Genomic DNA, 24,430 nt, shown 5'->3' with positions numbered 1-24,430 from the left:
GTGCAGCTGAGAAAGGCGTTTGCCATTGTTTAATGGCCTGCATATGCAGACACCCTATGCCTATATGAAGGAGAAGTCCCTACTAGGTGCACGGACGACTTTGCAATGCCAATCTCTGTTCTGTGCCTGGGATGGAAGATAGGGCTGCGAATGACTGGGCTGCGTCTCTTCACTACGCTCAGTCGCCAAGGGAGCTGCTCCTGTCACTCAGACGTCACTAGCTAATCAGGGCCTGGAGGCGGAACACCGGGCGGAATGGAGGCGGGCACTTCCGGTCTGCCTTGCCTCAGGTTCCGCAGTGTGACTGTGGAAGGCTCTCCTCGGTCCATGCTCTGCGCAGTGACCCTGCTTCCCGCAGCCGTGAGGACAGCGGGCGAGCTGGGACTCGGCGCCATGGTGAGCGGGGCGCCGTCCCCACGCGGGGAGGATCCGCGGGAGCCCGTGGGCGTTGTCCCGGGGTGCGGGACCCGGCGGCGAGACGCGGCGCCCGGTGCGATTCCGTTCGTTCTTTGCACCTCGCAGGCGGAAGCGGGACGTCTGAGTGACGTATTCCCTTGACTGCGCCTGCGCACACGTGTGTTAGTGCCACAGACCCACTGTTTCCCGGCCTCAGGTGTCAGCACTGACGGGACGTTAACTGTGCGTGTGTTCTAAGTGTTCTCTCACGTTCTGCTGATTCTTTATTCCTTCTCAGACAGCGCAGTCTTTACTGCAGGTGAGGGGAAGTTCTGAAGTCAGATGGCGGCGCTGTGCGCTGTGTGTTCAGTCTGTGCTGCTCAGGTTCTCGTCCACGATGACCTTTGTCATCGGGTTCTGTCGTTCGCTGCAGGAATCGTTAGACTTTTTGGTTTTCGAGACAGAGTTTCTCTGTAGCCCTGGCTGTCCTGGAACTTTATTTGTATTCCAGGCTGCCTTTGAACTCGGGGAGCTACAACTGCCTCTGCCTCCCAAGTGCTGAGATTAAAGTTGTGCACCAGGACTGCCAAGGAATCATTAGATTTCTTTTTTAAACTGGACTTTCCTTGAATATATAGCGCAAATATTTCACTGAAATAGTATTAAGGCTTCTTGTCCAAAATTATTGAATTTCTCTCCTTTGACCAAGTTCCATGATTCTTTTAATTAGAAGTTGTAGTTTTGGCTACAGATGTTTGTCATATTTCTATGTATTTCTGACCATTTTATCCATGCTGACATGGAAGAGATATAGGAGTCTGTATTTTTAACTTACTAAATTTCTTTCATGTGTATAAATCTGCTTCCATATATGTGTGTCCACCAGTTGGGTGTTTTGTACACACAGAAGACCAAAGAGGCCATCACGCGTCCTGCAGCAGGAGCTAAGAATAATTTTGTGCTACCATGTTCATGCTGGGAACCAAACCCAGGTCATCTGAAAGAGCAATAAGTGGTTTTAACTGCTGAGCCATTTCTCCAGTCTTAAAGTTGACGGATTTTCAAAAATTAATTAATTGTGTACACATATGCACAAGATGAAAACTGAGTGTTAAGAGAATTTAGGTTTGCTTAAGAATTTGTCTCTGAGTGTTGGGAGTGGGTATGCTGGTCAGATACGGTGAGCTTGGAACAAACCAGACAGACTGGCCTGAGGACAAATGTATAGGGATATAATAGTGCCATTCCACTGTGTTTGGTGCCTCCGTGGGCATGTGGTCTTACGTTGCATAAGAAAGCAATCTTTGCAAACTATGAGATCAGAGCAGTGCCTTAGTCAAACTAAGATTTCTGTGAAGAGATGCCATGATCACATCTCTTATTGAAGGAAATAATTTAGGATTTGCTTATAGTGTCAGAGGTTTGGTCCATTAATGTCTCGGTGGGGAGTATGGTGGGACATTGTCAGACGTGGTGCTGGAGAAGTAGCTGAGAGTTCTACATCCAGACTAGCAGGCAGCGGGGAGAGGCTGTGAGTCTGGCCTGAGCATTTGAAACCCCAAAGCCCAGCCCCAGTGACTCACTTCCTCCAAGGCACAAAAGGGCCTTGTTCCTGCCAGGCAGCACCTGTTTCTAATGACCAAGCATTTACATCTATGAGCCTGTGGTCCCATTCTTACTGGAACTGTTAGAGGCAGTGAGCACCGTTACCAAGACTGACAGTGCATGTGGGATGTATAAGCCTGCAGTGAGTAGTTATGGAGGTTTGCAGATCTGTTAGCTAGAGCTTGAGGCTTGGCATTAGGAAGAGATTTTCTGTTTCCTAAGCTCTAAGTGTGTGGTGTGATTTCTCATTGGGAAGGCACATTAATTCAAGAACGGCTTCACTTTTAGGCTTTCAGAAAAATATTTGACAACAAGCCCTTCTGCTGACGCAGGTCCCCTTCCGTAGCCACAGAGGCCTGGCTGCCTCCGAATCAACCTCCTTGTTTCTTGGCTTGAAGGTTTCTAGCACCACACAGTTCTGAAAACACAAAATTTGAATCATGTAGTAGACTGGCCATGCCAGTGACAAGAAAAAGATTCGTGTGTTTCTTTCTTGAAACCAGAGTAGAAGGAATAGTTCACTGTGTAAACTGCAGGAGGAGACAGGGACAGACAGGAGCTGTATTACAGGCTTTAAGTCTCAGTTAGTGCTGCCTGCTGGCCTCCATTATAATGAGTGTTCTGATGTCTCAGGTGACTGATTGCTTTCCCAGCAAGCATTAATTCATACGATAGGAATGCAGCCAACCAAACTGATGGGTGTTTAATTTGGGGAGGTTACCTTGGGCCAATGAAATTCCCACTCTTCCAACTCTCTCATATAGGTAAGTGCAAGCCTGGTTGGCTCTCTTCAGCGTGGTGAGGGGTTTGAGACACAGGGCATTTGTCTGTGGCTAGTGTATCAGCATACAGCACTCAGCAGCTAACATTTTACACAGGGTAGATCATAAACTCTCTTATTAATGGCATTTGCTTTACCAGGAATGAACTTAATCTGTTTTAAAGTCACATGATATACCTACATGATCTGTAGTCAGTTTATTTCTTTTAAAAGCCAGGTGTTAGCATCTGGCATAGTGTGGTGCAGGCATTGCCTCTAGACTCATGTTTTTGACTGCTTGGCTCATAAGGAGGAGCATTGTCAGGAGGTGTGGCCTTGTTGGAGTGGGTGTGGCCTTGTTGGAAAAAGTCTGTCACTGTGGAGGTGGGCTTTGAGGTCTCCTATAAGCACAAGGCTGGCCAATGTGACACAGTCTTCCTCATGGTCTTGATGAAGACCAAGAACTCTTACCTTCTCCAGCCACATGTGTGCCTGGATGATGCTGTGCTTCCTGCCGTAGTGATTATGGACTAAACCTCAAACTGTAGCTAGTCCCGAATGTTTTCTTTTATTTATGAGAGTTGCTATGGTCATGATGTGTCTTCTCAGCAATAGAATCACTAACAGCAGCAGGAAGAGAGAAAGCCAGTAGACCTGGCTTAAGCCCTTGAAACTTAAATCATACCCCCAGTAACCCACTTTCTTTAACACCACACTTCCTCCAACAAGGCCACACCTTCTAAACATCCTCAAGCCGCGCCTTTGTTTCCCTGATGAACGAGCATTCAAACATGGACATATGGGGGTCATTCTCACTCACCATAGTATTACTTTTAAATTTTCATTTGTTTTACATACATCACTGCTCTAATTTCTACTTGCTTCTCTTCTCCAATATTTATCAATTAGTAAGAATTCCATCTAATTTTCTTCCAGTAGTAATTCATTTATTTATTTATAGAGCAATGTGTCATGTAGGTGTCTTAGTTTTTTGTTGCCGTGATAAAACACCATGACCAAAGAGCAAGTTGGGGAAGAAAGGGTTTATTTGGCTGACACTTCAGCAGCACTGATCCTCACGGAAGACAGTCAGGCAGGAACTCACACAGGGCAGAGACCTGGAGGCAGTTGCTGATGCAGAGGCTATAGAGGGCACTGCTTTTTGGCTTACTCCATAGAATCTGCTCAGTCTGATTTCTTATAGAATCTAGGGATGGCACAACTCCCAGTGGACTGGACCCTCCCCATTAATCACTAATTTAAAAAATACTTTACAAGCCTGCCTACAGCCTAGCCTTATACAGGCGTTTTCTGAGTTGAGGTTCCCTCCCCTCAGATGATTTTAGGCTGTGTCAGGTTGACAGAAAACTATCCAGCGTAGGAAGCCAGGATTGCCTTTTACTATGTTGTTAAAAATTGTTTTGAATGCCTAAAACTTCCTCTGCTGCCTAGTGCTGGGAATGAGGTTTTCAGGTCAGTGAGAAGGAAGGAGACAGCTGACTAAGTTTCCTAGTGGAGCTCGGGTTTTTGCTGGAGAGGTTCAAATGCAGAGTGACCTGTGCAGAATTGGAATCAGTCGTCCACTTGCAGGGTCTTGTAGTTCATTCAGGGTCAGTATAGAGAAAGGGAGGTAGCAGGGACAAGAGAGAGTGTTCCAGTTTGTCTGCAGGTGCATTTATCAGAGGTTAGCCAGGTAACCAGTGTTAAGTGATTGATGAACTTATTGATAAACACTGGTTTTGGTCCACAGACTAGAGCAATCAAGAATATGGATACACAAGTGAATTTTTTTTCTAGAAACTGAATTACTGTAGTTAAACTAGTTCACCCAGACCATAGGATCTGGGGAAATTGCTGTGGCCTTGCCTAACAGACCTGTTGTATTTTTCTGGCTGAACATGTACAGCCCAAGAAAAAAGGTTTGAGTTATTCCTTGTGCACTCTAACATAAAGTGTTAGTCCCTTGGGTACATAGGGCCATAAAGCCTTTGTCAGTGTTTTAAAATATATTTTGAGGTCATAATTACTTAATTACTTACTCTCCTGGCCTCCGTATGTCCCTCCTTGTGACTGTTTTACGTGTTGCTCCTACTTGACTTTGACCTAAGGTTGTCCAGGTCCGAGGTAAAGGGACGGCAGCACTGGATGTTGAGTGTGTGATGACTGCACTCTGTAAGAGGAACATACTGTGGGAAACCGAAAGAATTTCTACCTAACTGCAGATTTGCAGTATGGGGTGGGAAGCAGAGCTGGCACGGTCTGTGTTGTGTGAGTCATTTGGTCTCTGATTACAGTATAGGGGAGTTGTTCCTTTAGTGAACCGTTGTAGCTGGATGGCCCTTGCTAAAGAGGGTCTCTGGACAGGCCTTACAGCGGGAGTGTAGCAGCAAATAGTAAAATGCCATTCTGTTCCCGGCAGGCCGCTGGGCTCCTTGGCACCTGCCTAAGAGCTGTCTGGATGCATGAATGAAAGACACACATAACACGCACACACACGCACACCCATGTCAGCTAAATTTTTAATATGCCTTCCTAGCTCAATGGTTGGGCACTTCTAAATCTCCCCATGGCTAGCACATATTCCCCTCTGGTATTCCTGAGCTAACATTTTGTAAATCTATTTTTATCTTTGGTTTCCCAGACCCAAGCACGGAGTGGCCCCTGAGGCCACTTCACTGGACTTCTTATATGTCGGTGGGCCTTTAATTCTGATCTCTTCGCCTCCCACTCATGGTGATTCTCCTCTTCTCCCCACCTCAGACCCTTGCCTTCAAAATCTAAAAGTCCTGCCTCTGTGTTCCCGCCTAGCCATTGGCTGTATGAGCAATTCTTTATTGCCATCAAAGCCAGCTGGGGGCAGGGACCCTCAGTGTCTGGAAGCGTAGCTTTTGGGAGCTGAATTAAGACAAAGCATTAGGAACCAATTCCCAACATAGGAGCACTGGTGAGCAGCAGCACAGCAGCATAGTGCTTCTTCCCAGGATTCTCCTCCTGGGCTAGCATGTGAGTCTACTGTGTCTGTTGTGCTGTTATGGATCAGAGCATCTGAGCACATCAGTCCCCTTATACATATTTATTACAAGTATTTCATTAGTATGGTTTAGGGTGAGTCTCTGTGTTTCAGTAAACTTTTAATGGCTGTTAGTTAGGGAGGGTTTTTGGCTCACTTGGGAGATAGATAAATTATAATCTAAATGTCTTATGTATCAATTAAAATGACAGAGACTGGTTCATAGTTTATTATGTAGACAGTCATCTCAGGCTCCTGTGGTCTCCATGGTTATGGACCAGAGGTATCTGGACAGCATCAGAAACATTTCTGTGGAGTTGGAGCATGAGATGGACTGACCTCACTTTGTCTAGGAAAAGTAGGACAATCAGCTCTCCAGCTGCTCATTCATAGTCCATGCCAGACACTAGCAGCCCTGGGGCTAGGGAACAGCCCTGGGACAGTGTTTCCCAGCAATCAATGTTGCCACAATCCAGATAGAGTCCCTTGCTGCTGAAGTGAAAATTTCCAAGGTTTTGGTTTTTTTCTTTTTTTTTTTTTTAGATTCAGTTGTGTCATGTAATGTTTTTCTGAAGACTGTCTTATGAGAAGATGTTTTGCTGAGAACAAACACGTGGTTTTTCTGGAAGGTGCCTAGAAAAAGGGCATATGGTGTTTTGTTGAAGTGAACACTTGAGAGGACATGTGATGTTTGGAAAGGGTATATAACCCAGCAGACTGGACAATGCTGTGGCATTGGTTTGCCTTGCCACACTCCTGCTGGTCTTCACTGATGAAGCTGTGGCATTGGTTCGCCTTACCACACTCTGCTGGTCTTCACTGATGAAGCTGTGGCTTTGGTTTGCCTTGCCACTCTCTGCTGGTCTTCACTGATGAAGCTGTGGCATTGGTTCGCCTTGCCACTCCTGCTGGTCTTCACTGATGAAACTGTGACATTGGTTCGCCTTGCCACTCTCTGCTGGTCTTCACTGATGAAGCTGTGGCATTGGTTTGCCTTGCCACTCCTGCTGGTCTTCACTGATAAAGCTGTGGCATTGGTTCGCCTTGCCACACTCTGCTGGCCTTCACTGATGAAGCTGTGGCTTTGGTTCACCTTGCCACACTTTGCTGATCTTCACTGATGAAGCTGTGACATTGGTTTGCCTTGCCACTCCTGCTGGTCTTCACTGATGAAGCTGTGGCTTTGGTTCACCTTGCCACTCTCAGCTGGTTCTCACTGATGAAGCTGTGACATTGGTTCGCCTTGCCACACTCCTGCTGGTCTTCACTGATGAAGCTGTGACATTGGTTTGCCTTGCCACTCTGCTGGTCTTCACTGATGAAGCTATGGCATTGGTTCGCCTTGCCACTCTCTGCTGGTCTTCACTGATGAAGCTGTGACATTGGTTTGCCTTGCCACTCTGCTGGTCTTCACTGATGAAGCTGTGACATTGGTTTGCCTTGCCACTCTGCTGGTCTTCACTGATGAAGCTGTGGCATTGGTTCGCCTTGCCACTCTCTGCTGGTCTTCACTGATGAAGCTGTGACATTGGTTTGCCTTGCCACTCTGCTGGTCTTCACTGATGAAGCTGTGACATTGGTTCGCCTTGCCACACTCCTGCTGGTCTTTACTGATGAAGCTGTGGCATTGGTTCGCCTTGCCACTCTCTGCTGGTCTTCACTGATGAAGCTGTGACATTGGTTCGCCTTGCCACACTCCTGCTGGTCTTCACTGATGAAGCTGTGGCATTGGTTTGCCTTACCACACTCTGCTGGTCTTTACTGATGAAGCTGTGGCATTGGTTTGCCTTGCCACACTCTGCTGGTCTTCACTGATGAAGCTGTGGCATTGGTTCGCCTTGCCACTCTCAGCTGGTCTTCACTGATGAAGCTGTGACATTGTTCGCTGAGCAACATTTGTCATAACTTTGTAGAGAAATGCACCAAAGAACTTGTGATATTTCTGGTAGCTTCTTGCTGATTCAGTGGACTCATGCTGTTTGGCAGAGCCTCGAGGCTTTTTCTAGATTGAAGTGCCATTGCTGATTTGTGAATGGTGTTTGAATGGACTGAGCTACCACTGCTGATTTGTGTGAACTGAACTGCTGATATCCTGACAACAAAGATTGGAACCACCTAAAAGAACTATCTCTAAACAAGTCCACATCCCTGTTGCCCTAGTAACCTTTCTTTTTCACTGCCTCTGGTGGGTAGTGGGCTGGAAGGGAAATTTAAGGGTTTAAGAATCCTTATTAAATAGTTTTGAGAAATCTAAGCCTATAGCTGGTGTTCCCTTATCTCCTTGGAGACTTTGGAGTTCATCACTAGGATTTGAGAGTCTCTGTCCTACTAAATTTAAACATCTTAAGTGTCATACTCAGCAGATCTATGACAGGTTTGAGGGCCAGTATCTCCCAAGCACAACTGAGTTAAACAGTCCTTCTCTGTATTTAGCTTTTTTGCTTTAGACTGTATCTTGAAAACATAAAACAAGTAGCAGGGACTTCTGGGTTGGATGGGGGAAGAGGAGGAGAGAGAGGCCTTTTCTGGACAGGGGCAGTGTGAGGACAAAATGTAGCTACTAGTGTCTCCCAGTTTCTATGGCAGATCTGCCACCAGAGGATTTAGATTTAATATAGATTCAAGATTAAAATTTTAGTTTTTGTGCCCAGAGATTGAGTTACCATTGTTTCTGAGCTAAGTTTGTGTGGTGCTTTCCTTCCTGCAGCAGTTCTATTGGGTTCCAGAGAGAACGGTGTGAGGGGGTAGGAGGGGTGGGGTGGGGGGTGGGGGGTAGTAGGAGGTGGGAGCGAGGGCAAAGCGTGAGTTTGCCAGATGTGCACCACAAAGTCCGTGGGGGTTTTGAAGCATGGGACTGACCTGGTAGGAACACCACCAGTGGGAACTTAGTGAGCTGGGTGGAGATATTGGAGCACGAAAACAGGCATGGAGATTACTAGTTGTTGGGCAGGAGTGTGAGGTGAGGCACTAAGATCCAGCTTCCCCTGTATCTGCAGTCTCCAGCTGTCCTAGCAGCTCACTGGCAGCAGCTGTTTAGCACCCTGCAGTCTGTTTTGGTTCCTCTGGGTTTTGTGTTTGCTCAAGGTTGGCTCTCTAGGCTGGTGCAAATTCCTGAGAGTCTTTGAAGCATTGTAGATCATTAGCAGCTTCCTTTGATAACTGGATAACTGTTTGTTGGAGGCACACAGCTAATAGAACTTCTCATTTGGAAGCTAGTATATATATCAGGTAAATCAGTGTAAAAATAAATCAAAGCAAACACACAGCACGGAAGTCTGACTTCTCCTTAGTGGACTAGAGTGACACCAGGAAACTTATGAGTGTTGACCATTTGGTTTATGCCATTTGGTTGCAATAATGAAGATATCACATGGCATTTTTTCTTTTTAATGAAACCCATGACTGAAGATGAAAATTGCATAGGGAAAGAGCCATCTTAGTCTTAGAGACTGAAGTCCCAAGTGGCTGACATAGAGTTCCAAGACTTGGGTTTGCCCAGCAGGGTTTCAGTCTTGCCTTAGTCTAATCTTTTCTTACTTCATTGGTAAGGAAATAAGTGTTCTGTGCCACTGTGTGTTGGGAATACGTGGTTTGATGTTTGTTTTTACACAATGTCACAGTCAAGATCTTGCTTTGAGTTTCTGAAGAAATGTTGGGCATTGGAACAGTGTCGAGCCTGTTCTACAATATGAGGATCTTTGAAGTGAAACTAAGAATGTTTTGCATAATGGGATGACTGGGATAGGCTCTATTATATTATATATTATATGTATTATATATATAATATATATTATATTATAAATATATTATATAAAATTTATATATATTATATATGTGATATATAAATATATATTAAATATATATTATATATTATGTATAATATATGATATATATCACATATAATATATAATATATAATTATATGTATAATTATATGTATAATGTATATATATATAATTTTTTATATAATATATATATAAAATATATATTTTTTGATATAGTTTTGCTCAATAGGGTTGATTTGTTTGTCTATCTGCATTACTTGTTATCATTTCATTGGCAATGTCGTATGGAATGGTGTGATTCTCCTTTTCCTTTCAGAAATGACTTTGATTGTGTTTTAAATTCTGTAATATGGGAAAAGTATGTGAAGCACCCAGAAGTATATACATATATTCTCAATGAAGTATACATGTACAGTGCAATCTCACCATTTCTATTATGTCCTTATGTGGGATATTTTAGGCTGCAGTGAGCTATGGGGATGTGCATGTGAACTTCACTCAGGAAGAGTGGGCTTTGCTTGATTCTTCTCAGAAGAGTCTCTACAAAGATGTGATGCTGGAAACCTACTGGAATCTCACTGCTATAGGTAAGAATGCTAGTTGTCTTTCACTTTCTAAACAAGGGGACACATATTTCTTGGTTTTTTGTTTTTTGTTTTTTTTTTTTTTTTTGGTGTACTTCTGTGATTTAAATTTTGATAAAGGAAGAATGGGTGAGTAATCAGACATGGTTCTTAGGTACACCAGAGATACTAACTTAAAATTTGTGAAGTATCTCACTCAGGATAATGTTTTCTAGTTCCATCCATTTACCTGAAAAAAAAATCATGATGTCCTAGTTTCTAATAGCTGAATAATATTCCACTGTGTAAATGAACCATATTTTCTGTATCCATTCTTTGGTTGAGGTGACCAAGCCAGCTCAGTCACTCAACTGGAGGGAGTAAGGATTAGAGAAAGAAAAGACAATTAGATAACACTGTAACATGACCCCAGCTAATACTGAAGCTGGAGTGGGTTTAATTTCTCCCAGTCTGCTTTTATATTGAAGACCCCCAAACTCGGGAGACCCTTACTCAAGTCTCGGGAAATCATGGCCACCCAAAAGTCACAAGACACCATACCTGGATGCAATCAACAGAGGTTTATTAGGGAGAGTTGGCTAGCCAGCGGTCAAATCGCTTGCCCACGCAGGAGCTGAATTTGACAAAAGACCAGCAAGCTGAGGGGCTTTTTATAGCACAGGGTGGGGAAAGGGAGGAATTTTCGCGTGATTACACATGATTGGTTGCTTTACAATTTTTGAACATCAGCAGGCTGTACTAGTCAGTGTGGGTGGAGGGCAGTTCCTGCAGGCGGAAGCTTATCTAGGTTAGCAGAGCATCTAGTTAGACTTAAATTACAGCTTTCTGGAACACTGGGAAGACCTCAAGTGGGAGGAAGGGGTAACCAAGGAAACATAACATAAAAATAGTAGAAAGTACACTTATCTTTTGTAAGGATGTAACCTTGCCCAACCATTCATCTTGTGGTCAGCCAGTTCCTGGGACCACCCAGATGTCTTGCATCTATCTTTGTAGTCAGGAATGTGTCTTCCTGCTTTGGGCCTTCCCCACCCACAGGTAGGTTCTCTTCTCTGAGGCTTGAGGAATGTTAATCTAGCAAGTGTCCTCTGACTCAGGGATAATGTCCTCCTCCTGGAATGTATCTCGGGGCGGTGAAGGCCTGAAATCTTACATTCAGTTCCGCTTTCTGGAACTGGTGAACCTGCATTCTTTTGCTCAGGTCTAGGGGTAAAGAAAAAGCCTATATATATTTTATAAAATGATCTTTATAATTTTTCACTCTACAATATCAGTCTAAGTACATACAAAGAATGTGGCCAGTCCTAAGGCATAAACAAAGTAGTCAAGGAGTAAACAAAGCATAAACAAAGGTCCTGCGATTACTGTTTCTAGGGACATACTAAGATGATGAAGATATAAGCCATTCCTTGGCTGTATTTTCCTGAGCATACCCTGTCCTGGTCCAATGTCAAATATTCTTGACAAATTCCTAGAAGCAACCAAGAGCTCTCCACATTGAGGGAAATCTGGGCTGTTTCCAGTCTCTGGCTTTTATGAATAAAGCTGCTATGAATATAGTGACCCACATGTCCCATGGTATAGCAGAGTAAGTTTGGGGTATATGCCCAGGAGTGATTTAGCTAGGTCTTCAGGTAAAACTAGTCTCAATTTTCTGAGATGTTGCCAGATTGATTCCAGAGTGGAGTGGTTGTACAGATTTTCATTTCCACCAGCTGTGGAGGCTCCACATCCTTGCATGTGCTGTCACTTGAGTTTTTGATCTTAGCCATTCTGATGCATGTGTGGGAATCTCAGGGTCATTTTGATTTGCATTTCCCTGATGACTAGAGATATTGAACATTGCCTTACATGCATCTCGGCCATTCGAGATTCCTCTGTTGGGAATTCTCTGTTTGGCTCTGTACCCCATTTTTTAATTGGGTTGTTTGATTTATTGGTATCTTAAGTTTTTGAGTTCTTTGTAAATGTTGGATATTAGCCCTCTGTTGGATGTAGGGTCAGAGATGATCTTTTCCCAATCTGTAGGTAGCCGTTTTGTTCTTTTGACAGTGTCCTTTGCCTTACTTTGCTTTTCAGTTTCATGAGGTCACATTTATCAGTTGTTGATCTTAGAGCCCGAGCCATTGGTGTTCTGTTCAGGAAGTTGTCTCTGAACCAGTGTGTTCAAGACTAGTGATTGATGTCCATAGGTACTATGGAGGAGAGAGGCTCACCAGTATGCTAAGCCTTCCGATGGAGCAGAGGGATTCAGCTGAGGAAAAAGACTGACACCCAGCTAGCTCACTCCAGTTACTTTATTTAAACATTATACATGGGTAACTGGGGCTGGAAAAGGCTCCAGATACCAAAATTATCTTGCCCTTGTTACCCATGAGAGCAGATGACCTACATAAACCTCAGTCCATTTTGATCATGGCTATAGTTGGAAATAATAACCCCAGGTTTGGCCGGGCAGTGGTGGCGCATGCCTTTAATCCCAGCACTTGGGAGGCAGAGGCAGGTGGATTTCTGAGTTCGAGGCCAGCCTGGTCTACAGAGTGAGTTCCAGGACAGCCAAGGCTATACAGAGAAACCCTGTCTCGAAAAACCAATAAATAAATAAATAAATAAATAAATAATAAAAAATAACCCCAGGTTTGCCATGAATACCTGAAGACCAAGATTGGTGCACCTGCAAGTTCTCATGTAGCACCAAGAGCAGATTCTCTAGAGAGACATTTCTTCAACATCCAAACAGTCTCAGAACAGTTTCTCAGCCTCTGAAGATTGACAAGGCTTTGCCGAAACATTTCACTTAAAGCCAGACATAAAGGCTTTAACACACACACACACACACACACACACACACACACACACACACACACACAATCACTACATCTTCCTCCATTTTGCTTTTAAGTGGATTTGTTAGAGATACGAGTTATTATTGGAGAATTAAGGAGTTGTGCAGTAAATATGGCCTTTTGTCTATCTAGTTGTGTAACAGTTTTATGCAAATAAATCAGCCTAAATTTTAAAGCCAGTAAAGTTATCGCCATAGAGTATTATAAAATCATAAGAGGAAGAAACTTATACAAATGATTCATAGGATCAAATGAAGCTACATCATCTTTAAGACATTCTATAGCATCCATCCCTGTCATTTTAAGTAGCTTCTTTGAAAACATTTCTACAATTTCTTGCTGCAAATCACAAAACATTTGAGAAGAATTGAGGTGGTCCTACAAATGCATTTTAACCTTTTCCTAGTCATATTTGTTATCATTCAATCTTAAAGGCATAATACAATAAGTAATAACAGTCCAGTTGCATTTCAATTTCATTTGTTCTCTGAATAATTCTAATTGCTCTCCAATGAGTTTTACAGCTTGTCTCAGTTCACCTATTTCATCAACTATTTCCTATTTATTTTACTTTGTTGAACTGAAGTTCATGAGAATGCATACGCCAGTATTTAACAAATTCAGCAGTTTGAACTTGTTCATGAACTTGTTCACTCCAGGTGTGGTAGCCATAGCAGCTATTGTGATAATTCCCAGGGCCACAGTAATTATCAGTCCCACCATCCATTGGGTTATTCTTAATATTCTCTCAGCAAGTTTCTGTACTGCTATCATCACAGGTGAGTCTTTCTATGACCTCGACAACCTCACTGGCATCTAGACTGCTGGGCTCGCTCTGAGAATACATAAACTTTCAAAAGAAACATTTAAAGACACACTGGCCTTGACACAGGTATGAAGAGTATAGCATGCATAAGTGATGCTATAGTCATTAGGGTGTCATTGCACAGGGCCATTCAGTACAAATAAGGGAATGGCCCACAGCTGTAAAAGCTATGACTTTAAATTAAAGGACAAATGAATTTTTTTTATTATTATTAAAGTTTAACTTTCTGTTCTCACTTCAAGTGGATGAAAAGTGCTTGCCAATTTCCACAGATTAGTCTGAATAGAATTATCAAATTGTGATACATGCCACTCAATAAAGCCTCTAGCAGCAGAGACAACTTCCACAGGTTTATTCATTGTCATACCAATTCTGAGTGAGAATATATAGTCAAGGATTTGAAGACCCGCAAGTATAAGGGCTCCAGTGACTTCTCCTTGGGAGATTAACAAGCACCCAAGGGTCCTCACCTGTGCAGTGAGCACCCTGACAGTTACAGCATTGTTTGTATACACTGTACATACCTGTGTCAGTGGATTCCTGCCAATGTCTCCAGTCAGATTCCTTGTTAGTAAGCCATAATTTGCAAGGCAGTTAACTTGTAGAACTAGTCCCTCCAATCCAAATGTGCAAAGTATAAGAAGTTTTCTGTAAGAATTCTAGGTAGTAGTATGATCAATTCTAGATATCCAAATATGGGAAGTCATGCTTAGACAATAAATTCCATTACCCATACAAATAAGAATTCCTTTTATTCCCACAATATAATTTACAATTTCTTTACCCTCCTCTGCCATTTGAGCAGATCCACTGTGGTCATAAGGACCAGGTAAATTCATTGACCTACACAGGAATAGCCATGTCTCCCCAGTTTACTCCTATTTTAATTGGAGGATTAGGAATATAAACCCAATAAGGATGATATGACCCCAATACTTGTACAGTTACCACAGACAGCATGGCAAAAAAGCAAGTAGTGTTCAGAGATTTCTCCAGACAAACTATTGTTTCTCTTTTATCAGCCAATTTCTTAAGCTGTCACCATGTAGGACTCTCCCTCTCTCTCCCCACCCCATCCATGCTATCAAGTCAGCTGCAAATGCTTCTATAACACCTGTCTCTTGTAGAATTTTAATTAGTTTTGATGTTTTCATCTCCTGTAGAAACAAAGACATAGCCTCCATCCCATTGAAATTTCTTCATTGTGATGTTAAAACATTGAAAATGCATTTGAGCAGCTATTTTCATGTTTCATTATCATTTAAAATCATTTAAACTCAGTAATGCATTGTTTAACCTATCTCTAGGGTCCTCCCCCCCACCCTTTTAAAAAACATCTCTTTTAATGTAATGTTAGATTGTTCCACAATTGCTTGACTTGTTGGATTATGGGGAATACCTGTAATATGTTTTATGTATATCATATAAAAAATTGTTTCATTTTGTTAGAGAGGTAAGCAGATGCATTATCAGTTTTATTTTGTGGTGGCATCTCCATAATTACCATTGTTCCTAATAAATGTGCTATTTGATTAGTATTTAATTTTAATTAGTAATTATTAAATATTATTTATTATTATTTATCTTTAAATAATTAAATACTTATTTAATACTACAGAATCTGCCCTTAAGTCAATTGTCCATTGAAACCCTGATAAGTATCAATAGTATCATGTATATATTTTAGCTTTCCAAATTCTGTTAAATGAAATACATCTATTTACCAAATTTTATGTTTTTGTTCACCTCCAGGATCACTGCTTGCAGGTAAAGGAATTTGATTATATATGGAACAATTAGGACAATTTTTAATGATTTGTTTTTAAATCATTTTTGTGGCCATGTAACTGAGAACCTTTTCTTTAAGCTCTTACTTGATGCTTCTAATAATTTCTATAATAATTGATGTATCTCACCATTACGTTGAATCAGTAGTATGAGAGAGAATATGAGTTATACACAGTGGGTAATTTTGTCTTTAATTGCCTGTTGTAATTGCATAATAATAATAATAATAATAATAATAATAATGGTAATTCTGAGTTATCAGGAACAAGGTCAGCAGTTTCTATATGTGAGACAAATCCTTCTGCATACTGAGAATCAGTAATTATATTAAGAGCTTCAGGAAAATCTAATAATACCATAAGAATTACATACAGTTTTGATTTTTGAACAGAATAGGGTCTTTACTTATATTTCCTGATTTATAACCTCCCAGTCCTAATTAATTTGCATCAGTGTAAAATGTTAAAGCTCCGAGTGCCGGTGATTTTCTTTTTACTCCATGGGAGATTTCGTTCTGTCCTTTTTATTAAAGCTGCTTGACCTTTACGATAAGGTAGTAATAGAGATTGAGCAGTTGTATTGCCTGCCTCTAACTGTGTGGTTTTCTTAACATAAGCCCTGATTTTAGTTTCACCTTGATAATCTTCATTTGTTAATCTTGCATATACAGCAAGCACCTGATCTGTGAAAGTCTTCTTTACAAGATGGCTCCTCTGTCTCTGTAGGAGTAGGACCCTGCACTCCAGTGGGTATTTTATAACAGGAAGTTGTGAAGACAGTGCAAGGTATTTACCTACTGCTAAGTCAGTAGTGTCAGTGCCTAAAGTAGCATATATTAATTAGATCTCCAATATTAAATTTACATTCCTCTAATTGCCTTGTTGGTGAACTGTTACATTGCTAACAGGATGGTGTTGGCTCAAGTTGTTTGATCTTGGCCCCAAGGTAGGCCCCCTTATCTGATTTTCTGATGGTAAAATATTGCCTGGGACACCTCTGACTGATGAGCATCATCAGCCCAGTGTCTTCCTTTCCACATCTAGTTCTAGTTCTCGGTGGTTGATTGTTTAAAATGAGGCATTTGTTAGATAGAGTAAGCAAACATCTTCATTCTTTTTTCAGATGTCCAAGCCTCCCACAGTTATAGCATTGTGTGTGTGCGTGTGTGGTGTGTGTGTGTGTGGTGTGTGTGTGTATGTGTATGGTGTGTGTGTGTGGTGTGTGTGTGGTGTGTGTGGTGTGTGTGGTGTGTGTGGTGTTTGTGTGTGTGGTGTTTTTGTGTGTGGTGTATGTGGTGTTTGTGTGTGTGGTATTTGTGTGGTGTGTGTGGTGTGTGTGTGGTGTGTGTGGTGTGTGTGTGGTGTGTGTGGTGTGTGTGGTGTGTGTGGTGTGTGTGGTGTGTGTGCGGTGTATGTGTGTGCATGCGTGTGTGCGTGTGCATGTGTGTGTGGTGTGTATGTGTGTGTGTGTGGTGTGTGTGCGTGCGTGTGTGCATGTGTGTGTGGTGTGTATGTGTGTGTGTGGTGTATGTGTGTGTGTGTGTGTGTGTGTGTGATATAAAACATTTAGCTAAGGTGTTTGTCCTACTAAAGTTGCATTACATGCAGCAGACTCAGTGTCAGCCATAGCTTTTATCTATTCATCTAAGGAGGCAACTTGAGATTTTAACAGTATTATTACTTTTTACCATTCTTTCTTTGCATTTTTAAAAGCCAAAAATTCAAGTAGCACATTTCTTATATCTGGATGGTTCCTCAACTCTATCCCCAGGGTCTTAAAGCCACGGAACACTTCTCTTTTTAATGAGAAGGGGTCTGCTTGGTTTAAATCTTTTCTAAATAACTCTTTAAAAAAATTGTCTTCATACCTTTCCTCATCTTCTGGGAAGTAACTTTTTAAATTTTCATACCTTTTTTCTTCTTTTGGGACGTCTCAAGAGCTTTTTGCTTGTTTACTTACTATTTGGAGTTGTGCAGTAAGTTCAGTCTATTCCTCTTTTAGGTCTATCTCATGTGGAGGAAGGGGAGGGAATTCCTCTCCATCCTCACTTGTCTTACTTCCAGTCTCTTCTGAAGCATTCTTCTCACTTATTGACAGATTGATTATCTTGCTGTGCACTAGATCTGTATGTTTCCAACTGTTCACTCTGTAATGGGTCTAATACGGTTGAAATTAAAGTACATAAAGACCAAATCCTTAGAGGAGTTTCCTCTTCACTCTGCTGGGCCCATCTTACAGCCCTTAGCTTAGCACTTGTTTCCATAGCAACTCTTTTAATTGAACATTTGGAGTTGATTGAAATTATAGACATTGCTTTTTTAATTAATGCAAAGAACTTAATAATCTTTATTTCACTTTCACTCTGCTAACTTCCAGTAAACATTGAATTAACTGCTCTTGAGGTAAGAAATGACTCAGACCAGCTGGTAAATCCCCCGACCTCTGCCAAATCCTGGAGGCACACTTACCTCCTTGTCAGTACAACTTCTTTCACCTCTAGTCTTGGTGAGTCTGGATTCCTCTCCCTCCTGGTCCACAAAATTGGGCACCGTTTATTCATTGATGTTGGTTGTAGGTGCTACGGTAGAGAGACGCTCACCAATATGCTAAGTCTTCATTTTTTGAAGGAGCAGAGGGGTTCAGCCTTCTTGGAAAAGACTGACACCAAGCTAGCTCAATAGAGTTACTTTATTCAAACATTAAACAGGGTAATTGTGACTGAGAAAGGTTGCAGCTACTAATGTTATCTTGCCTTTGCTCCCCGTGAGCAGATGACTTACATAAATCTTTTGACCATGGCTAGCCATAATTAAAAATTTCCCAGGAGTGTCTTCAGAGCAAGGTTGGTGCAGTTCTTTATGACTGCATGTAGCACTGAGTGCAGATTCTGTAGACAGCATCTCCTCAAGGTTCAAACAGTCTCAGAACAGTTTCTCAGCCTCTACTGATTGACCCAAACATAGTAAAAGCTTCCCTGAAACATTTCACTTAAAGCCAGACATAAAGGCTATTTCCCACTCTCTCTTCTATTAGATTTATTGTAGCTGGTTTTAGGTTGAGGTCTTCGATCTACTTGGACTTGAGTTTTGTGCAGGCTGATAAATATGGATCTACTTGCATTCTTCTACATGCAGACATCCAGTTATATCAGCATTTGTTGAAGATGCTGTCTTTTTTTCCCCTGTGGTTTTGCCTTCTTTGTCAGAAAATCAAGTGTCTATAGGTGTGTGAGTTTATTTCTATATCTTTGATTCCATTGATCAGCCTGTCTATTTGTATACCAATACCATGCAGTTTTTATTACTATTGCTCTGTAGTACAGCTTGAGATCAGGGATAGTGATACCTCCAGAAATTGTTTTATTATACAGGATTGTTTTAACTATCCTGGGTACTTCTTTTTCCATGTGAAGTCAAGAATGGCTCTTTCAAGGTCTGTAAAAAACATGTCAGAATTTTGATGGGAATTGCATTGAATCTGTAGATTGCTTTTGGTAAGATGGCCACTTTCACTATGTTATTCTACCAATCCATGAACATGGGAGATATTTCCATTTTTGGATTTATTCTTCAATTTTTTTCAGAGACTTGAAGTTCTTATCATACAGGTCTTTCACCTGCTTGTTTAGAGTTATATCAAGGTATTTTGTATTTGTGGCTACTGTGAAGACTTGTTTCTCTAATTTCTTTCTCAGCCTGTTTATCATTTATATAAAGAAGGTCTACTGACTTTTTTATGTTAATTTATATCCAGCCGTGTTGCTAAATGTGTTTATCAGCTATTGGAGCTCTCTGGTAGAAAATTTGGAGTCATTTATTTATACTATCATATCTTCTGTGAAAATATCCTGAGTGAAGTAACCAAGACCTAAAAGGACATGTGTGGTATATATTTACTTATTAGTGGATATTAGCAATAAATTACAGGATACCTGTGATACACTCACTAGAACAAAAGGAGCTGAACAAGAATGATGACCCAAGTGAGGATGCTTGAATCTCACGGAGAAGAGGGAATAAAACAGGCGTGTGGAGGGACAACTGGTGAGGAGAGAGGATGCAAAAGGGACTGACTTGGGGGCATTTGGGATCAGGAGTGGGGAGGGACAGGAGAGAGGCCAGGAGAATGAATGGAAATCTACAGTTGTTGAAGGTAGGGAGTGAGGGGTTGGGGTCATCTCTATGGCATGCCAAAGACTAGTGATCGGGGAGACTCCCAGGAGTCTATGGTGGTTACCTTTGCTGAGACTCATAGCAGTGGCAATAGAGAACCTGAAGAGGGCACCTCCTGTATCCAGGCAGGACCCCCAAGTGGAGGTAAAATTTGTCCTGTTCACAGGAAATGCAGGACAAAGATGGAGCAGAGTCTGAGGATCGGCCAATCAGTAACAGCCCCAATTTGAAACCCATCCCATGGGCAAGCACAATCCCTAACACTATTAATGTTACTCTGCTATGTTTGCAGACAAGAACCTGGCATAACTGTCCTCTGAGAGGCTTCACCCAGCATCTGACTGAAACAGATGCAGAGACCCACAGCCAAATGTTTGACAGAGGTTGGGGACTCTTATGGAAGAGTTAGGGGAAAGATTGAGGGCCGTAAGGTAATAGGAACTCCACAGGGAGACCAACAGAGTCAACTAACCTGGACCTTTGGGGGAATCTCAGACACTGAAGCACCAACCAAAGATCATATATGGGCTGGACTTAGGCCCCCTTCATATATGTAGCAGGTGTGCAGCTTGGTCTTTATGTGGGTCCCCAACAACTGGAGCAAGGACTGTCCAAAAAACTGTTGCTTGTCTGTGGAATCTGTTCCTCTAGCTGGGCTGCCATGTCTGGCCTCAGTGTTAGAGGATGTGCCCAGCCCTGCAGAGACTTGATGTGGCAGATTCCTGGAGGGGCGGGTATTTCCCACACTCCCAGGAAGGAGTGAGGAACTGTGTGAGGGGAGACTATATGGGGAGGAGTAGCAATCAGGGTATAAAGTGAATAAATAAATAATTAATGGGGAAAATCAAAGAAATCTGAGATTTGTAAAAAAAATTAAAAATAAAATAAAAAATAAATAAAATTTCTGGAATCATATTTTAGGATGTAAATTGGAAGACCTGAATAATGAGGAACACTCTCAATGCTCTAGAAGATATAGAAGGTAAGTTTCATGTGAAAGCTGATGCAAATACATTACTGATTTAATGGGAAGCTTTAATGGGACCCGAAGTTTTAAAGAGATGCAACAGTGGGAATAAGCACAGCCTTTTGTTTTTAACAATTGTTAAATTCTCACAATGCTATATGTACTTCAGTTTCAGGTAGCTGCCCTCTATTTGGTTTCATGCCATTCAATTATCATAAAAGGCATACACATTGATTTGGTGTCCCATACTTTTTATAAGCAAATAGTTCATAGTAAAGCTAGTGTTACTCATAGAGTTACAACGATTTTCCAGAGTTTAGTGAGAGGAACAGTTCATAGGAGGCAAGAAGGTTGTTGTGGAAAAGTCTTAATCCTTATAGCACATGTTTATGGGGAACAAAATGTTAACCTGTGCGAATGTACTGTGACAACCTTTTGTCATCTCTCCTTTAATAGACATAACATCTGTCACTCTGGATACAAGCCTTGTGAACTTAAGGGATATGGAAAGAAGCAATGTACCTTTGCAGATACAAGGTTTCTTCAAATATACAAAACAAACCACACTGAAGGGAAACCCTATGAATGTAAGCAATGCAGTCAAATCTTCGCAAATTTCTGTCATCTTAGAAAACATGAAAAAAAACATACTAGAGAAAAACTATATGAATGTAATCACTGTGGTAAAGCCTTTCCAAGTCGCAATTCTCTTCAAATACACAACAGAACTCACACAGGAGAGAAGCCTTATGACTGCATCGAATGTGGTAAAGCTTTTACATGTCGCAGCAATCTTCTACTACACAAAAGAACACATACAGGAGAGAAACCCTATGACTGCAATGACTGTGGGAAAGCCTTTGCAAGTAGCAGTAATCTTCAAATTCATAAAAGAAAGCACACTGGAGAGAAACCCTATGCATGTAATCAATGCAGTAAAGCCTTTGCATATAGCAATGCTCTTCAAAAACATGAAAGAAGTCATACTAGAGAGAAAACATATGAGTGTAATCAATGTGGTAAAGCCTTTGCACGTCATAGAAGTCTTCAAAATCATAAAGAACACCATACTCTTGAAAAACCATATGGATGTAGTCAATGTGGTAAAGCCTTTGCATATCGCAATAATCTTTTTATACATGAAAGAAGTCACACTGGAGAAAAGCCATTCAAATGTATTCAATGTGGTAAAGCCTTCCCAAGTCACAGTTCTCTTCAAATACATGAAAGAACTCATACAGGAGAGAAACCCTATGACTGTAATGAATGTGGTAAAGCCTTTGCATGTCGCAGTAATCTTCTACTACACAAGAGAACTCATACAGGAGAGAAACCCTATCATTGCATTGAATGTGGGAAAGCATTTGCATGTAGCAGCAGTCTTCAAAAACATGAAAAAACTCACACTGGAGAGAAACCTTATGAATGTAATCAGTGTGGTAAAGCCTTTGCACGTCGAAGTGATCTATATATACATGAAAGAATCCATACTGGAGAGAAACCATATGAGTGTAATCAATGTGGAAAAGCATTTGTACATTGCATTAGTCTTCAGAGGCATGAAAGAACTCACACTGGAGAGAAACCCTATGAATGTAATCAATGTGGTAAAGCCTTTACACGGCGCTTCAGTCTTCAAGTACATGAAAGAAGTCATAGTGGAGAGAAACCTTATGAATGTAATCAATGTGGTAAAGCCTTTGCAAGTCGTAGTAGTCTTCGATATCATAGAAAGCATCACACTGTTAAGAAACCTAATTAATCAGTGTGGCAAAGCCTTTCCATGTTGCAGGCATCTTCAAATACACAAATCATACTGGAGAGAAACTATGAGTGTAGTCAGTGGGGACAAGCCTTTATATGTCACAGTAGTCTTCGTAATCACAAAAAAATATGTCATATGGAGAGCAACCCTTCAAATGTAATTGATGCAGTAAGCTTTGGCATGTAAGTATAATATTCAGACATATCAAAGAACTCATACTGGGAAGAAACCTGTGAATGTAATCAAATGATAATGCTTCTGCATGTTATGGTCTTCAAGGGCATGAAAGAATTACTACTGGTTAGAAACACTATGAATCTAATAAATGCAGTAAAGCCTTATACACCAAGCACATTTTCCCCATTGAGTGTACTCACTGGGAATCATATAAGATTAGTAGAATTATTTCATCATTAAAATAGTATCTTGTTTACAAATTGTCATCCAGGAATAGAGGAACACAGAATAATTTGAATAATAATACCTACTTGCAAATGAAAATGATGTTAATACTGCCACCATTTTTATGGGTTACTTTATACTGAGGAATTAATACTTGTTCTTAACACTTTCTCAGAAGCACAGATGAATGGCAGAGAAGTGTCTCGGTGACTAAAGGTGGTTGCTGCTAATGACCTGAGTTTATACGTGATCTGGAAACTCTCATCACTCATGCAAGTTTTTCTCTGATATTTTCAGTTGGGCCGTGTCATGCACACACACAGTGGGACATTTATACAAGAATATTTTTGACAGGTAAATAAGGGCCAATGATCTCACTCGGTAGTTAAAGGCACTTGCTGCAGAACTGGACGACCTGTGTTTGATCTCTACAGCTCTACAACTCGAGGAAATAGGGAATAGACCCTGCCAGTTGTCTTCTGACTGGCACATGCACAACACAGCACAGACAAAAATTATTACAGATGAAATTAAAGAAAACAACCAAAATATTGAGAACACAAATAATTTACCAGTCAAAATAAATGCATTCTAGTATTCCAAGAAGTTTCTGTTTCTCCAAAGAATGAAGACTCCTGTTTAATTCTTATACTATCCTTTCATTCTCTGATTTAAAGATAGGTCATTTTAAAAACATCTCAGCTGGGTGTAGTGGTCCATGCCTGTAATCCCAGCACTTTGTAGACAGAGTCAGGTGAATTTTTATGAGTTTCAGGCTAGTTTTAACTACATAGTTAGAGCTTCATGGCATAGCTATGAAGAGAGACCCTGTCTCAAAAATTCCAAAACAACAAAAATGACCCAAATACATCAACAACAACTAAAAATACCCCAAACCAAACAAACTTATCTCTTTTTTTCTTTTTTTCATATTCTTTATTGGATGTTATGATTACATTTCAGATTTTATTCCCTTACCCCATTCCCCCCACCACCCAGGAACCCCCTATTCCATCCCCCCTCCTGTCTCCACAAGGGTGTGCCCCCACCTACCCTCCACTCCCCCTCCCCACCCTCAAATTCCTCCACACTTGGTGTTCTTATCTCTTTTTATGGACCTTTTAAAAATATAATCTGGAAGTAGTGAGAATTTTGTAATTTTGGTTTCTTTTAAAAAAACACAGGAACATTATAGGAATATATTTTTGTTTTAATCCCAGGTATGAGTATATGGAGCTTCTGTGATTTGTCTCGTATGTGATTTTTCACAGTGGCAGATAGTTGCTTCAATTGTGTCATGTTTGGAATTCTGGAGAGTTTTCAGAGGGCATATATATAAATGCTATGGCCCCAAGAGGGGGTGTGGGTTGATGGTTGGTAGTTGAATGCTATTGTTCAAAGAAACAAGAACAAATTAGATATCCTGATGACAAAGATAAACTTTGTCCCAAGGAACTCAACACTTCTAATCAGCAGGAAGTAGTCTAAGGCTAACATTGCTTCCTTTCCCTATATTCTTTTTTCT

General features: G+C 41.2%; 1 protein-coding gene across 10 annotated transcripts; it reads left to right on the top strand.

Moving 5' to 3' along the window:
• The first annotated feature begins 263 nt into the window (after positions 1-263).
• Positions 264-24,124, top strand: LOC143435761 (uncharacterized). 10 transcript variants are annotated; one of them, XM_076919224.1, is made up of 6 exons: positions 264-396; positions 6,315-7,956; positions 10,016-10,142; positions 15,564-15,578; positions 20,693-20,753; positions 21,195-23,531. In XM_076919224.1, exons 3-6 carry the CDS (start codon positions 10,109-10,111, stop codon positions 22,498-22,500), a joined length of 1,416 nt encoding a protein of 471 aa, XP_076775339.1. In that variant the 5' UTR covers positions 264-396; positions 6,315-7,956; positions 10,016-10,108; the 3' UTR covers positions 22,501-23,531. The 10 variants fall into 10 exon arrangements, 9 of the variants coding, with proteins under 9 accessions (XP_076775339.1, XP_076775342.1, XP_076775336.1 ...); XR_013106190.1 differs by lacking the exon at positions 6,315-7,956 and having other exon boundaries at positions 279-396; positions 21,195-22,685; positions 23,081-24,124; XM_076919225.1 differs by lacking the exon at positions 264-396 and adding an exon at positions 411-715.
• Positions 24,125-24,430: the final 306 nt, after the last annotated feature.

Source organism: Arvicanthis niloticus, chromosome 22 (genome assembly GCF_011762505.2).
Source record: "Arvicanthis niloticus isolate mArvNil1 chromosome 22, mArvNil1.pat.X, whole genome shotgun sequence".
In the NCBI taxonomy this organism is placed as follows: Eukaryota; Metazoa; Chordata; class Mammalia; order Rodentia; family Muridae; genus Arvicanthis; species Arvicanthis niloticus.
The sequence above is the reverse complement of the archived record's forward strand: the minus strand, read 5'-3'. Positions and strand labels throughout refer to the sequence as shown.